The following is a 14,146-nucleotide window of genomic DNA, read 5'->3' as shown; positions in this document are numbered from 1 at the left end:
GATATATGGAATGAAGTTTTGGGTTGGACTGGAGTACCAAATGTTACACTGAAAACAAACCCTGTCCTTTCCTTGTGTTATCCCACTATGTGTGTGTGTACCCTTGTGTATTTATGTTCTTCCGGTCTTTATATGTTTAACTGATAAGGCTTGTTTTGCAGAATTTTTCTAATACTCAGCTACATGAACAATGTTGAGGAATACTGTTATCCTCAAATATAATTTGCATTAATAATATGTTATTTACTTTGTAAAGATGGTAGACATTATTAATTCTGTGCTGTTTTAATGCTCATGTGTGAAGTTTATGTTTCAAAAGTTACTCTGATCTTTTATGTATTTACTTATGTCATAATTCCTGTAACACTGATGTAAATGCTTAATCCTATTCTTCTGTAAAGCCTGCATTACCACAAATGTTATCTGTATTGTTATGTTCTTTAATGATGTATTTTGTACCTTTGTTATTGTATTCTTATGTTATAAAATTGTAATTGACACCAGTTCATCAAATTAAGTAACTTGTAAGTTACATTTCACTGCACAAGTTTCTGTTGGTCGTAGTATATGGACAATATGTGAGATGTAGGGACTGATAGTGTTTGCAGGTGAGTTAATAATTCAGCAAGGGACTGGATAACAGCATTGCTGGTTCTAAGGACATTTCAAAAAAAATTGTGAGTGCACAAGTGGTGGTTTATGGTCTTGCTGTATTCTCCGCAAGACTCTTCGATGGTGATTGTGGACCTGCACAGTCGCAACAGATGGCTGTTGGCCGTCTCTACAAGGACTAAAGTGGGTCTGCACCTTCGATGGCCCACCAATACCATTATTTCTACATGGGCTGCAATGGGTCTGTACCTCTGGTGGCCCACTAATACCCTAATCTCTACCAGGACTACAGTGGATCTGCTCTGTGATGACCTACCTACCAATAGTCTTCAACTTCGACTGACTCTTCTGTGGGTTTGCTCTGTTGTGGCCCATTACCTGTCTGCATGTCAAGAGTCAGCACTGTCTTTCCATTGGAAGGACAGCACTACTTCTTCAAGACTGCTTAGAAATCCACTACTTCCAAGTGTAATTTCTTTTATTGCGCAGTCTTTGAGAAAAACACTGCTATTTTACTGTGATGAATGATCATGACTGTCTTTATGGACTGTGAGAAAATTTTAGCTTTTGACCAACATTGTATCGATAAGTGTGTGCATTTCATTTCTTTGTTATTGTAGATATGAAAAACATTTTCAAATCTGTGTTGGCCACTGCCCAAAACAATTTGTAAATTTTTTTGTGGGGAGCATGGGGGCTATGTAAGTAGGCTGTTTAGGTTTTTTTATTCGTAACGCCACGTAGCGCTCTGTATGAAGATCACTGGCTGTGCTGTGTGCAGTCTGTTGCTGGTTGGCATTGTTGTAATACTCGCCATTGTAGCGTTGGGCAGCTGGATGTGAACAGCGCGTAGCGTTGGGCAGTTGGAGGTGAGCCGCCAGCAGTGGTGGATGTGGGAAGGGAGATGGCGGAGTTATGAAATTTGTAAGACTGGATGTCATGAACTGCTATATATATTATGACTATTAAGGTAAATACATTGTTTGTTCTCTATTAAAATCTTTCATTCGCTAACTATGCCTATCAGTAGTTAGTGCCTTCCGTAGTTTGAATCTTTTATTTAGCTGGCAGTAGAGGTGGTCGCTGTATTACAGTGACTTGAGTAACGAAGACTATTGTGAGGTAAGTGATTTGTGAAACGTATAGATTAATGTTAGTCAGGGCCATTCTTTCGTAGGGAGTTTTGAAAGTCAGATTGCGTTGCGCTAAAAATATTGTGTTTCAGGGTAAGCACAGCTTTGTATAATTTTTCAAAGGGGACGTTTCAGCTGTCATTGAAATATTTACTCGGAACTATCGTTTGTTTATGCCTTACATGTAAGCGTGGTAAAATACGAGTACACTGCTAAAATACATTGCACAGAATCAGTAAAATGTCATGGATATTGCTCGTTGCATTGATGTTATAGGTAGTGGTGAACAACTGCGGCGTTTAGAAACCTTCCGCTGTGACTAATATGCTGCTTCAAATATTTTTCGCTCCCCTAAACCAAGATACTGGAGCACAGTTGTTTTTTCAGTAGGTATATGTTTGTGGATGAGACATTTATTTTAATTCTAAGAATGAAATTGGTTTAATGTACACAACATTCACTTTATTCCAAAGTATTTCTGGGCCATACACAACGAGATACACTTGCTGCTTATCTTAGAGATTCTCTCAAGATACAGTTAAAAGGCTAGCAGAGAACAACTTTTGATCCACAGAACAGGCAAAGAGAAAATACAGTAGATCAATTGGGGATGTTAAGAGCCGGCAGCGCCTAGAGTCTCTGGAGAGTAGTCAGACGTAAACTGAGACCTTCATACACGTACGTAAGTGGCCAGCAAGACGATCGTTTGTGGGACAGCACACAGCTTTTACTTTGATGGAGCTTCTTAGGCACGGAGAGGTTGGAGTTTCCAGTTACTTGCCGTAGCCGAATCCGGCGCCGTAGGTGCCGAGGCCGTAGCCGAACTTCTTAAAGCCGAGCCCCAGACCTAGACCCCCGCCGCCGCCCAGCCTGTTGAGGCCGAGCCCCCCCAGGCCGCCGCCCAGGCCGCCGCCCACGCCGCCCAGCCGCAGCCCCAGGCCTGCTCCGCCCAGACCGCCGCCGCCCAGTCCGATGCCGCCCCCGACCCCGGCGCCGCCCCCCAGTCCGGCGCCGCCCCCCAGGCCGTACAGGCCCAGTCCCCCGCCGAAACCATAGCCCAGGCCGCCTCCACCTGCAAAACGCACCAGGTAAGATTTGAGAAGCGCTTATTATTACTTATTATTACTGTTACTTATTATTACTCTCTAGCTCTCTGACCCCACCTTAGTCAGTGTACCCACTATCAAGTCCAGAGAGGACGTTAAATATATCTCTCTAGTCCAGCCGTGTGGCATATTTTTTGTCTCAATACAGGACGACAAAATTATTGTCTCGCTACAGTCTACCAATGGCAACGGCCTTGCCGCAGTGGATAGACCGGTTCCTGTCAGATCACCGAAATTAAGCGCTGTTTGGCGTGGCTGGCACTGGGATGGGTGACCGTCCAGGTCAGCCACGCGCTGTTGCCATTTTTCGGGGTGCGCTCAAACTCGTGATGCCAATGGAGGAGCTACTCGACCGAATAGTAGCGGCTTCGGTCAAGAATACCGTCATCACGACCGGGAGAGCGGTGTGCTGAGCACACGCGCCTCCTATCCGCATCCTCAGTTGAGGATGATACGGCGGTCGGATGGTCCCGATGGGCCACTTGTGGCTTGGAGTACTTTACAGTCTACCAATGGTAGACTTAACAACACAAATAAGAGACAGTTTGCGCCTCGCACTATTAACACATTATAAGTCAATAAATAAGGAAAGAAATACCAAAAGCCCATTTCTAAATATTTCTACATGTCGCTCCTTCTCATCTCACAACCATTCGTAGAGGTATTAGTGGTATTTTATTCCAATGGTAGTCTGGTACAGATAATAAGTCAAGCATACAGCAAATCTTGTTGAACGGTTCCTGAGTCATGCCTTGACCCCCCCTCCCCTCTTTTCACCACCACCCTGTGTCTTATGGGTGCTAGGCGTGTTTTACTGCAACAGTAAGTTTTAGACGGCCATACCTCAATGTGTAAAGTCGTAACCCTTTTATGATCACTTTGTTGTCTGTTTGTATGTTAGGACCGCTTTTCTTGCGACCGGGTCTAGGTATCAAGTTGAAATTTTGTCAAATACTTAGGTCTAAGGTCCCTTGGTAATTTCAAAAAATTAAGTTTCTAAGTCAGTGTAATCAAAAGCTACGGCAGTTTGTCTTACATATTTCGATACTCGCAAATTGACTCATCAAGACCTATAAGCGATACATTTGTGTAAACAATTAAGTTTGTACGGAATCCTACAGCGCCAATACGATTCGCATTTATTCCCTTCTTTTACAAGTAGCAATATGTGTGCCAAATTTGGCAGAAATTGTTTCAGGCGTTACAGAGGTATACAAATATGGTGATATGTCACTGTCTTTTGCACTACTCATCCAGTCCCCTCATCTTCCTTGGAGTGAATCATCATCATCAAGAAATGCGACCCCTTAAGTTATGTTCTCGATACTAATATTGGTCGTCATAGAATATTTGAACATGTCGCGGTATCTCATTCACAGACTTCGGGACTGTAACGGAGTGTAACCCCGACAGTATTTCTAAACAAATAATTATATTGTAGAAATAATGAGCCATGCGTACAAAAAATTTGCTTGAAATTTCTCCAGAAGTTCCTGTATTATGCTTCTACATCACAAAGCGGTCACTACACTAGTGGAGCGAAAGAATACACAAAACGATAAGGTATTCTGCAAACGGAATAATTTAATTTCTCTTGCAGCACCACTCCCTGAAGAAACAATTAATGCCAGTCCAGTCCTTTCTAACTGAACAAGAATACTTTTCACAATTCAGTACGCCACAGCTGCTCACTATATTTTACAAAACTCTTGGTGAAATCATTTCGTGCGAGAAAAATCATTACTTACGTTCTATTAGTATATGTACTAATTGCTACTGATGACGGAATCGTAAAGACTTACCAATCAGGCCAGCTCCCCCTATTATAGAGCAGCTCACAGCGGCCAGACACGTCCCCAAGAGAAGCAATGCACGAAACTGAAACACACAAGCAAACGTGTCTCGTAAAACAGTCAATACTTTTACATTTGTGTTACGGAGAACCTGATGTCTGCAGCCCCCGTCTCTAAAGGTAGAAGGATGATAACAGCAGCTTCTTTGGACAAATAATCGTTTCCTTACGGATATAAGAGACGCTCTGCCACATAGTGCACCACTAATAGACAGTAACGTTTCTCTTCGAATATGCCAATGTCTGCAGTGGGAGCAGTGGTCATATTCAATATCTCCTGTTCGTTAGATTTTTAGGACTGGGTGAACCATGATCTTATCTGTCTCGTTAAGTGCATTATCGACTCTCAGCATTAAAAAAATGGTTCAAATGGCTCTGAGCACTATGGGACTTAACATCTGTGCTCATCAGTCCCCTAGAACTTAGAACTACTCAAACCTAACTAACCTAAGGACATCACACACATTCATGCCCGAATCAGGATTCGAACCTGCGACCGTAGCGGTCACGCAGTTCCAGACTGAAGCGCCTAGAACCGCATGGCCACACCGGGCGGCTCTCAGCATCCCAGAAACAACAATATTCATCTGAAGAATATAGTGGTAAAAGTCATTGAGCAACATCTATATAGATAGGTCTTTGGTAAACTTTCTGTGGATAAAGTCCTATCAAGGCATCCAAAGGACGTTGGTTGACAGATGATCCGAGCCTATTTCACTTCTGAAGGTGGCAGTTTAAACTGCCTAAATCGGTAAATTGAAGCAAATATTCTCATGAACCTGACGACTGACTTTTTATCTTTGTTGAACGATTCTGCAGCTGCTGAACTACAGCTAAGACCGAAATCGTAATAATTTAGGTGTACTTTCTAGAAAAGAACGCAGCTTACAAGAGGACTTATTGCTATTCCAATATATGGGACCAAATTCTCCAAATTAAAGCCAGGGGTTATAACGCGCGGAATGAAGATTAGCTAAACAACGGGGTAGCAAAATACATCTGTAGCCTGCTCCCCCAGAACATGCGGTTGACGGCATTTACAGGAATTGGATAACAATACGGAAACATCAAGAAACACAGCAATGATCTGTCACGATCACTCAACACAGACTTTCATCACCGTTGTGACTTAGCGGATGATGTTTTTCCGCTTTCTCTACTGCATGCTGTTACCTTGGTTACGGAAGCATCCGCTATACATGCACCAAGAATCTGCTTATATTCGAATGGAGTGAGATCCGACATAACGCCCTCCCAACTACACACAACACTGTTCTGGCCACGACAGATAGCTACAACCTATTGTAGACACTGTGCAGTTGCTCTTCGCGGTGAAATACGTACAACAGTGCAACCTGCTGGCTTGGCTAGCATTTGTTCAGGCATGCATTTCTCACGATATAGCTATATTTTTGTCAACCCCCTGTAAGTGTACTGGTTTGTATGTGTATTGAATGAAGCCGATAGCTTTCCCGGCATGTACAGCGTACCTTTGGCGCTGCCAATTATATGAACTCCTTATTCTTTAGCGGTCAGGAAGCAGAAATGATTTAAACACATATTCGTTCCATTTGAATGATTTAGCAACCACCAAGCTAGTTTCCCATTAGTTCCACTACTAACTTGGCATCAGAAAAAAACATTTTACACTGTATTTCAGGGATTGTCAGTGACACTTTCAATTCTGTGTTTATTGCCTCTGAGAACCAATTGTATAACGACCACCTCATGCTGTAGATTCAGACCAAATTAATGTGCGCATAGCGTCCCATATTGATGTATAGTTTATTTTTTCCTATAGTTCATAGGGCGCCAGTTGACTATTCGTTAAAGTTGCAAGTCTAGTGCTAAATGTAATTCGCAGTACAACCGATAGAAGTGAAATCCCTGCAAAGTGCAGCTCAATATCCGAACTGCTGTCACTATGTGAGCGGATAACATGGAGCTAGATCATCAAGGACAGCGCTGGGCAATGTGGTTTCTGTGAAAACTATGGTTATCCACAAGCTGTTGGGAAAAATGGGTGGAGAGAGTGCACCGTATTTCACTAAAACGCTTGTTCCCATACAAGCAGGAAAACCACGGCTGCCATAGCTGAAATTGGGTTCCAGGTACTGCCACACCCACTGTATCCTAACTAGACCCATTCTGATTACCATCTTTTCGAGGCTATGAAGAAGTTCCCGTGTGGACATCATTTTGCAGACTGCCTGGAACTGCGAGCAGCTGTCCTGCTCTTGATGCGACAGACTCCACAAAAGTGGCTCGCGGAGGGCCTGCACTAGTTAAAAGGCCGAGTCAGGAGAATAGGGTGGGTGTGGCCGTACTTGGAACGTAATGTCACTGATGACAGCCGTGGTTTCCCGACTTGTGAGGAAGGTAAGATATGAGATATTAGGGATCATACTAAGGCTCCATTTGCGAGTGGAACAGGAGGGGAAATAACAAATAGTGGTACGGGGTAACCTCCGCCACAGGTTTGTGGAGTATGTATGTAGCTGGAGATGTAGGTGTAGACGAGCCTTGTCCTGTTGCCCTCTCCACACACTGCCAACACGCCGGCCACTGTGGTCGAGCGGTTCCAGGCGCTTCAGTCCGCAACCACGCTGCTGGTACGGTCGCAAGTTCGAATCCTGCCTCGGGCATGGATGTGTGTGATGTCCTTAGATTAGTTAGGTTTAAGTAGTTCTAAGTCCAGGGGACTGATGACCTGCAATGTTAAGTCCCATAGTGCTTAGAGCCATTTGAACCCTTTAAACTGCCACCAATCACGTTGATGTTGGGCATGTCTGCAGAGTTCATTCCCTCCTGCAGCAGAAAACTCGTCGTCCAGTACTGTTCTTGATGATCACTCTCCACGTTGTTCTCTCACCTAATGATAGCACTTAGGAAATTGGGTTGTACTGTGCATAGATTATACTTCTAGCGACTGTCCGTATCTACGGTTAAACCAAAGTGTTGCATAGTTGCAACCGCAATGATAAGTCATATGTTCCATGAATAATGAGAAAAACAAAATGTAAATTGATGTGGAATGTCCTTCGTATATTAATCTCACAATATTTTCCTCGATAATCTGAAATAACTATTATTGTGAGTTAGTATGACGTTTATTTTAATCAACAAACGTGCTACTTTGTAGTGTGAGGTGCTGGAAACATGTTACGAAATCAAAACGCCAAGTCCTTCAGCAGACAGTGGAAAGGATACTCTGAAAGAACTTCATTCAGACCTAGGGAAATAAAGTGGTGATTAGGACTTAGGACTCGTATTCAGAAATAGCAGGTCCCAAATGGAAATCCGGTTGTTCGCATTTAAATGTACTTAGCCATCTTTAAATAATTTATGAAGGATGTGGTGTACCACACCTGAGCCTTGTCCAATGCTCCTTATGTAAAGCTCTCCATCTTGACAATACGCTAAAAACTAACCGTCCATCCTATTTTTAGTAAGGCAGATAATGGATAATTTCATAGTTTCTTTTCCTCTCATTTGTTTGCCCAAATAGCCTAACCGTGTGCGTATATCCTTGTTTGTTAGAGGGTATCTGTACATATCTCTTCTTAAAAGTTGAAACATATAATTAAGGGGAACGTCTGATTTGACGGCGCAAATGATGCGAGGCTTTTGCGGTATTCTAACTAGAAAAGATTCAAAATACTCTACTACTCACATACAGATTTATATTTGTTTACTGGTGCTAACTGAACTGATTCTTATGTCGTCTGGAAAGAAGGAACACACACATAAAAAAGTAGAAATCACTGTTTCCAGCTTGTGAGGCCCCAAGCCGTTGTTCATCTGGCGAATCCTTTTATAGATGTTTTTCAGGATACGTGTAACAGAGTGTTGAAACAACTAGCTCTATTAGTCGACTCTGCTACAGCTACGGCCTGCACAGAGTCCTGAAGCCTATAGAGCACTTTGGGGATGATTTGGAACGCCGAATTCGTGCCAGACCTCACCGACCGACATCGATACATGTCCTCGGTGCAGTTCTACGTGAAGAATTGGCTGCCATTCCCCACGAAACATTCCAGCACCTAATTGAACTTATGTCTACGAGAGTGGAAGCTGTCATCACTATATTTAATCCCAGCATTACAGGCATAAGGTACCACGAACTTGTAAGTCATTTTCAGCAGGTGTCCAGATACTTTTCATCACATAACGTATGTTAATATGTTAGTCGTTGGAAAACTATCTTGTTTTACTGAAAATTACAACACTCGGACAGAATTATCCGGCTAAGCTCAGAAGATACGTGGTAATGATCAAATGCAGAAAATGAGATAACAGTTTTCCGTAGTTTTTCTGAATCACATAATTCAAATGTCGGGATACTTTCTTTGACAAGAACAGAGTAGATTTCCATCCAACCGTTAGCCGACCGGAAATGGTTCTCCACCGCTCTCGACTTCGTGGGCGAGGGGACGCTTACACCAAGTTTCCTTTCCTTTGCAATATTAAGCCAGCAAGGTGATACACAAGTAACAAAAACTCTTTTTCGTGGTTTCCCTCGCTCGGATTTCATTGTACTGGAGGCTGAAACAAGCCCTCCGACAAAAGGACTTTTATAACTGGAAAATAATATGTGGACGGTAGACGTAGCAAAGGGAAAAAGAAATTTTGGACTCCATTTTCAAGTATTTCTTTCCAAAGCAAATTCAGCAGTACTGCCCATGTTCAACTCTAGCATCACTCCAGAGGTAAGTGATGTACCTGTTAAGGGTAAGGGCATTGAAAGAGCTGAAATAGCTACAACTGGACAGGGCCCCATAGAATCCGTACCATATTGTGTAAAGAATTTGAGAATGAGTAAATGCATCTGTTAACTATAACAACAGACTGTAACAAAAATAATGTACGAAACTAACATCCAATATCTTTGACAACCATATACTGTAGAAACTCAAACATGTCCTCAACTGAAAAGTAATGAGGTATTTCAAACACAATTATCTCCTCATTGCCAATGGGTATGGTATATTTATCATGTAGAATACAAATCGCGCTTTCCTCGTTTAACATCCAAAACGCAGTGGATCAAGGGGAGTCAATTGCACTCAGTATTTCTTGGCTTCGGAATAGCATTGTATTCAGTACAACACCTACCCTTACTTGGGAAAGTATGACCATAGCGGGAACATAATGAAGTTTTTGACTATTTTAAGGATTTCTTGCTATGTAATAGGTAGCATATTATCGTGGATGAATAGTCTTCAACATATGTAGACGTAACTTCATGCTGCATAGAAGCGGAACGGATCTGCTCTACTCATAACACATATTAATGAACTGCCAGATAAAATTAGACGTAGTGTCAGAATTTTCGCAGGTGATGAAATTATCCATAACGAAGGAAAGAAAAAGAAAAGGGAGCTGCACAAATATCCAGTCAGAACTTGCAGTAAATATTCAGGCGTTTGAAACTGTGCAGTCCATAAAACGTAGCACTGAGTCATAAATTGAACCGGTCAACTAACATCACAACAAGAATTTGTTGGAATATGAAATGGAATTATATTGTAGACCCAGTCGTAAATTAAGGAGGTTGCAAAACTTTGATCCAAGATACTGGGGAAATACAACCATCTTCAAGGGATACACTCTTGCTGTTCATCAAAGAATACATCTGAAGTACACAGAGTGTGTCTCAAAAGAGTCGTCGTGTTTTGACAGATGTTTCAAATTTGGTTTTCGCTACCTGCAGCTGGAATGAGCCCAAAGTAGTGCTACTCATTATGTCTACCGTGTGACGCCCATTATCGATGGAAACCATCGGTTTTGTTCCCACTACAAAGTAAATGACTTTTGACTTGGAATTTTATGTCCCCGTTCTATAGAGAAGTCCTACATTAGTTTATTGCGATATTTGTTTTTTCGACGTATTTTTACAGGGACAGGTTAACAGGAAGAATAATCAGTACTCCAGTAGCGACTGACCAGCGCTGCGGTATGGGAGAAGCCGTCTATGTGCACCAGGGTGATGATATCGCTGCCAGAGTACTGGTTATACTTCGTGTTGTACTGTCTCTCTTCACATGTATCGATAAACGGTATATCGCAATAGACTAATTTAGGACCGCTCTATCGAATGAGTGAGTAAAATTTAGGAGTGCTGTGTCGAATGTGCAAGTAAAATTCCACTTTAAAAATGATTTCGTTGGTACCAGGAAACAAACCGACGCTTTCCGTCGAAACCGGTCGTCACATGACAGACGTGATGAGCCGTATTTTGCTGAGACAGACTCGCACATTGCCAGAACGAAATTGCGGTGCAAATGGAGTACTTCCGTATTCATTCAATCATTTTCAGTATCGAATGAGGAATATTTGTCACGTACTGGTAGGAAATAAACCACTCAACAATCCTTCAATCAGATGTGTGAGTTTAGAATCGAGGTGAGCAGGAACTATGAGATCATTGGACAGACTCGATCCCCATATTGCAAAAGCGAAACTGTAAAGATCTGTTGCCGCGCGGGATTAGCCGAGCGGTCTGGGGCGCTGCAGTCACGGACTGTGCGGCTGGTCCCGACGGAGGTTCGAGTCCTCCCTCGGGCACGGGTGTGTGTGTGTCTGTCCTTAGGATAATTTAAGTTAAGTACTGTCTAAGCTTAGGGATTGATGACCTTAGCAGTTAAGTCCCGTAAGATTTCACACACATTTGAACATTTTTGAAAGATCTATTGAAATACCAGAGGAAATGCGCCTGACTATTGTTAGTAGGGAGATACGGTATGTACCAACTAGGAATATCAGTTGTGAGATTACGTCACGGGCATGGTGAAGAGACTGAAGTGACAGACGCCTAAAGACATACGGCAAGTATCCCTCGAAACCGTATTTGAGAAATTTCAGTAACCAGCATTAAGAAGGGAATCTAAGAATATACTACAATCCTTCAGGGTCACTCCATGTTTGGCTCCCGTAGGGACGACGAAGATCACAGAGAGGGTTATTGAAGCTATCAGTACACAGAGTACGCGAAAGAACTTGCCCCCCTTCTAACAGCCGTGTACCGCAAGTCTCTAGAGGAGCGGAAGGTTCCAAATGATTGGAAAAGACCACAGGTAGTCCCAGTCTTCAAGAAGGGTCGTCGAGCAGATGCGCAAAACTATAGACCTATATCTCTGACGTCGATGTGTTGTAGAATTTTAGATCATGTTTTTTGCTCGAGTATCATGTCGTTTTTGGAAACGTAGAATCTACTCTGTAGGAATCAACATGGATTCCGGAAACAGCGATCGTGTGCGACCCAACTCGCTTTATTTGCTCATGAGACCCAGAAATTATTAGATACAGGCTCCCAGGTAGATGCCATTTTCCTAGACTTCCGGAAGGCGTTCGATACAGTTCCGTACTGTCGCCTGATAAACAAAGTAAGAGCCTACGGAATATCAGACCAGCTGTGTGGTTGGATTGAAGAGTTTTTAGCAAACAGAACACAGCATGTTGTTGTCAATGGAGAGACGTCTACAGACGTTATAGTAACCTCTGGCGTGCCACAGGCGAGTGTTATGGGACCACTGCTTTTCACAATATACGTATATAAATGACCTAGTAGATAGTGTCGGAAGTTCCATGCGGCTTTTCGCGGATGATGCTGTAGTATACAGAGAAGTTGCAGCATTAGAAAATTGTAGCGAAATGCAGGAAGATCTGCAGCGGATAGCCACTTGGTGTGGGGAGTGGCAACTGACCCTTAACATAGACAAATGTAATGTAATGCGAATACATAGAAAGAAGGATCCTTTATTGCATGATTATATGATAGCGGAACAAACACTGGTAGCAGTTACTTCTGTTAAATATCTGGGAGTATGCGTGCGGAACGATTTGAAATGGAATGATCATATAAAATTAATTGTTGGTAAGGCAGGAACCAGGTTGAGATCCATTGGGAGAGTCCTTAGAAAATGTAGTCCATCAACAAAGGAGGTGGCTTACAAAATACTCGTTCGACCTATACTTGAGTATTGCTCATCAGTGTGGGATCCGTACCAGATCGGGTTGACGGAGGAGATAGAGAAGATCCAAAGAAGAGCGGCGCGTTTCGTCACAGGTTTATTTGGTAACCGTGATAGCGTTACGGAGATGTTTAGCAAACTCAAGTGGCAGACTGTGCAAGAGAGGCGCTCTGCATCGCGGTGTAGCTTGCTCGCCAGGTTTCGAGAGGGTGCGTTTCTGGAAGAGGCATCGAATATACTGCTTCCCCCTTCTTATACCTCCCGTGGAGATCACGAATGTAAAATTCGAGAGATTCGAGAGCGCACGGAGACTTTCAGACAGTCGTTCTTCCCGCGAACCATACGCGACTGGAACAGAAAAGGGAGGTAATGACAGTGGCACGTAAAGTGCCCTCCGCCACACACCGTTGGGTGGCTTGCGGAGTATGAATGTGGATGTAGATGTAGAAGTCGAACTATGAGAAGTACCCTCGACCATGGACGTCTCAGTGTATAGATGTAGATGTAGGATAGCGCGAACTCTTTGAAACGCATCGTGACCGTTCAAATAACTTGGAAACAGAGTTTCTTGTTCTCCTTTTCCTTCTTTACCTAGGCCATTTTTAAATGTAGCTGAGTGGCAGACCAGTTCGTGGTTCAGGAGTGCTGGTACTCACCATGGCTGCTGCTATGGCTAGGCTGCGGCTGCGTCGGTGCTGGAAGCTGACAGCGAGTGACGTGCAGACACCCCGGGCCGGGATTTATAGGGCGGGAGCGCGGCCTCCGTACCACTCGGGGCGCGGCCTTGGGCTGCGGTGAGGCGCGACGCACCGTGTCTCCAGGAGACACAGCCATCCGCCGCTCCCCGAGCCTGCTCACTCCCGTCTCTACTTGAGCCAGGCACCGCCCGCCTCAAAAGCAACCACCCGACTCCGTCTTTGTCACCAGAAAACCAGGTACGTTGGTGAGCTTACGGCCCTTCGCCGTAATTGACCATGTTTATAACAAGTTTGTTTGTGTGGCCATCCTCCGCAGCAAGTGTATAAATACTTAGAATGAAATTTTCACTCTACAGCGGAGTGTGCGCTGATATGAAATTTCCTGTCAAACTGTTTGCCGGACCCAGACTCGAGCTCGGGACCTTTGCCTTTCGGGGCCAAGTGCTCTAACAACTGAGCTACCCAAGCACGACTCACGCCCCGTCCTCACAGCTTTACTTCCGCCAGTACCTCGTCTCCTACCTTCCAAACTTCACAGAAGCATATTGCTTGCAGGACCGAGACTCGAACTCGGGACCTTTGCCTTTCGCGGGCAAGTGCTCTACCAACTGAGCTACCGAAGCACGACTCACGCCACGTCATCACAGCTTTACTTCCACTAGTACCTCGTCTCCTACCTCACAGACTTCACAGAAGCTCTCCTTGCAGAACTAGCACTCTTGGAAGAAAGGATATTGCGGTGACATGGTTTAGCCACAGCCTGTGAGATGTT

General features: G+C 43.7%; 1 protein-coding gene and 1 pseudogene across 1 annotated transcript; one reads left to right on the top strand and one right to left on the bottom strand.

Annotated features, from left to right (window-relative positions):
• Window positions 1-2,185: 2,185 nt before the first annotated feature.
• On the bottom strand, window positions 2,186-13,425 carry LOC126284381 (acanthoscurrin-1-like). The gene is made up of 3 exons (XM_049983264.1): window positions 13,333-13,425; window positions 4,654-4,729; window positions 2,186-2,817 (listed from the first exon to the last, which is right to left on the bottom strand). The coding sequence occupies exons 1-3, from the start codon at window positions 13,333-13,335 to the stop codon at window positions 2,519-2,521; spliced, it is 378 nt and encodes a 125-aa protein (XP_049839221.1). The 5' UTR covers window positions 13,336-13,425; the 3' UTR covers window positions 2,186-2,518.
• On the top strand, window positions 3,036-3,154 carry LOC126285632 (5S ribosomal RNA; annotated as a pseudogene).
• Window positions 13,426-14,146: the final 721 nt, after the last annotated feature.

The sequence above is a fragment of the Schistocerca gregaria genome, chromosome 8 (genome assembly GCF_023897955.1).
Source record: "Schistocerca gregaria isolate iqSchGreg1 chromosome 8, iqSchGreg1.2, whole genome shotgun sequence".
Classification (NCBI taxonomy): domain Eukaryota; kingdom Metazoa; phylum Arthropoda; class Insecta; order Orthoptera; family Acrididae; genus Schistocerca; species Schistocerca gregaria.
This window is presented reverse-complemented; position numbering and strand designations above follow the sequence as displayed.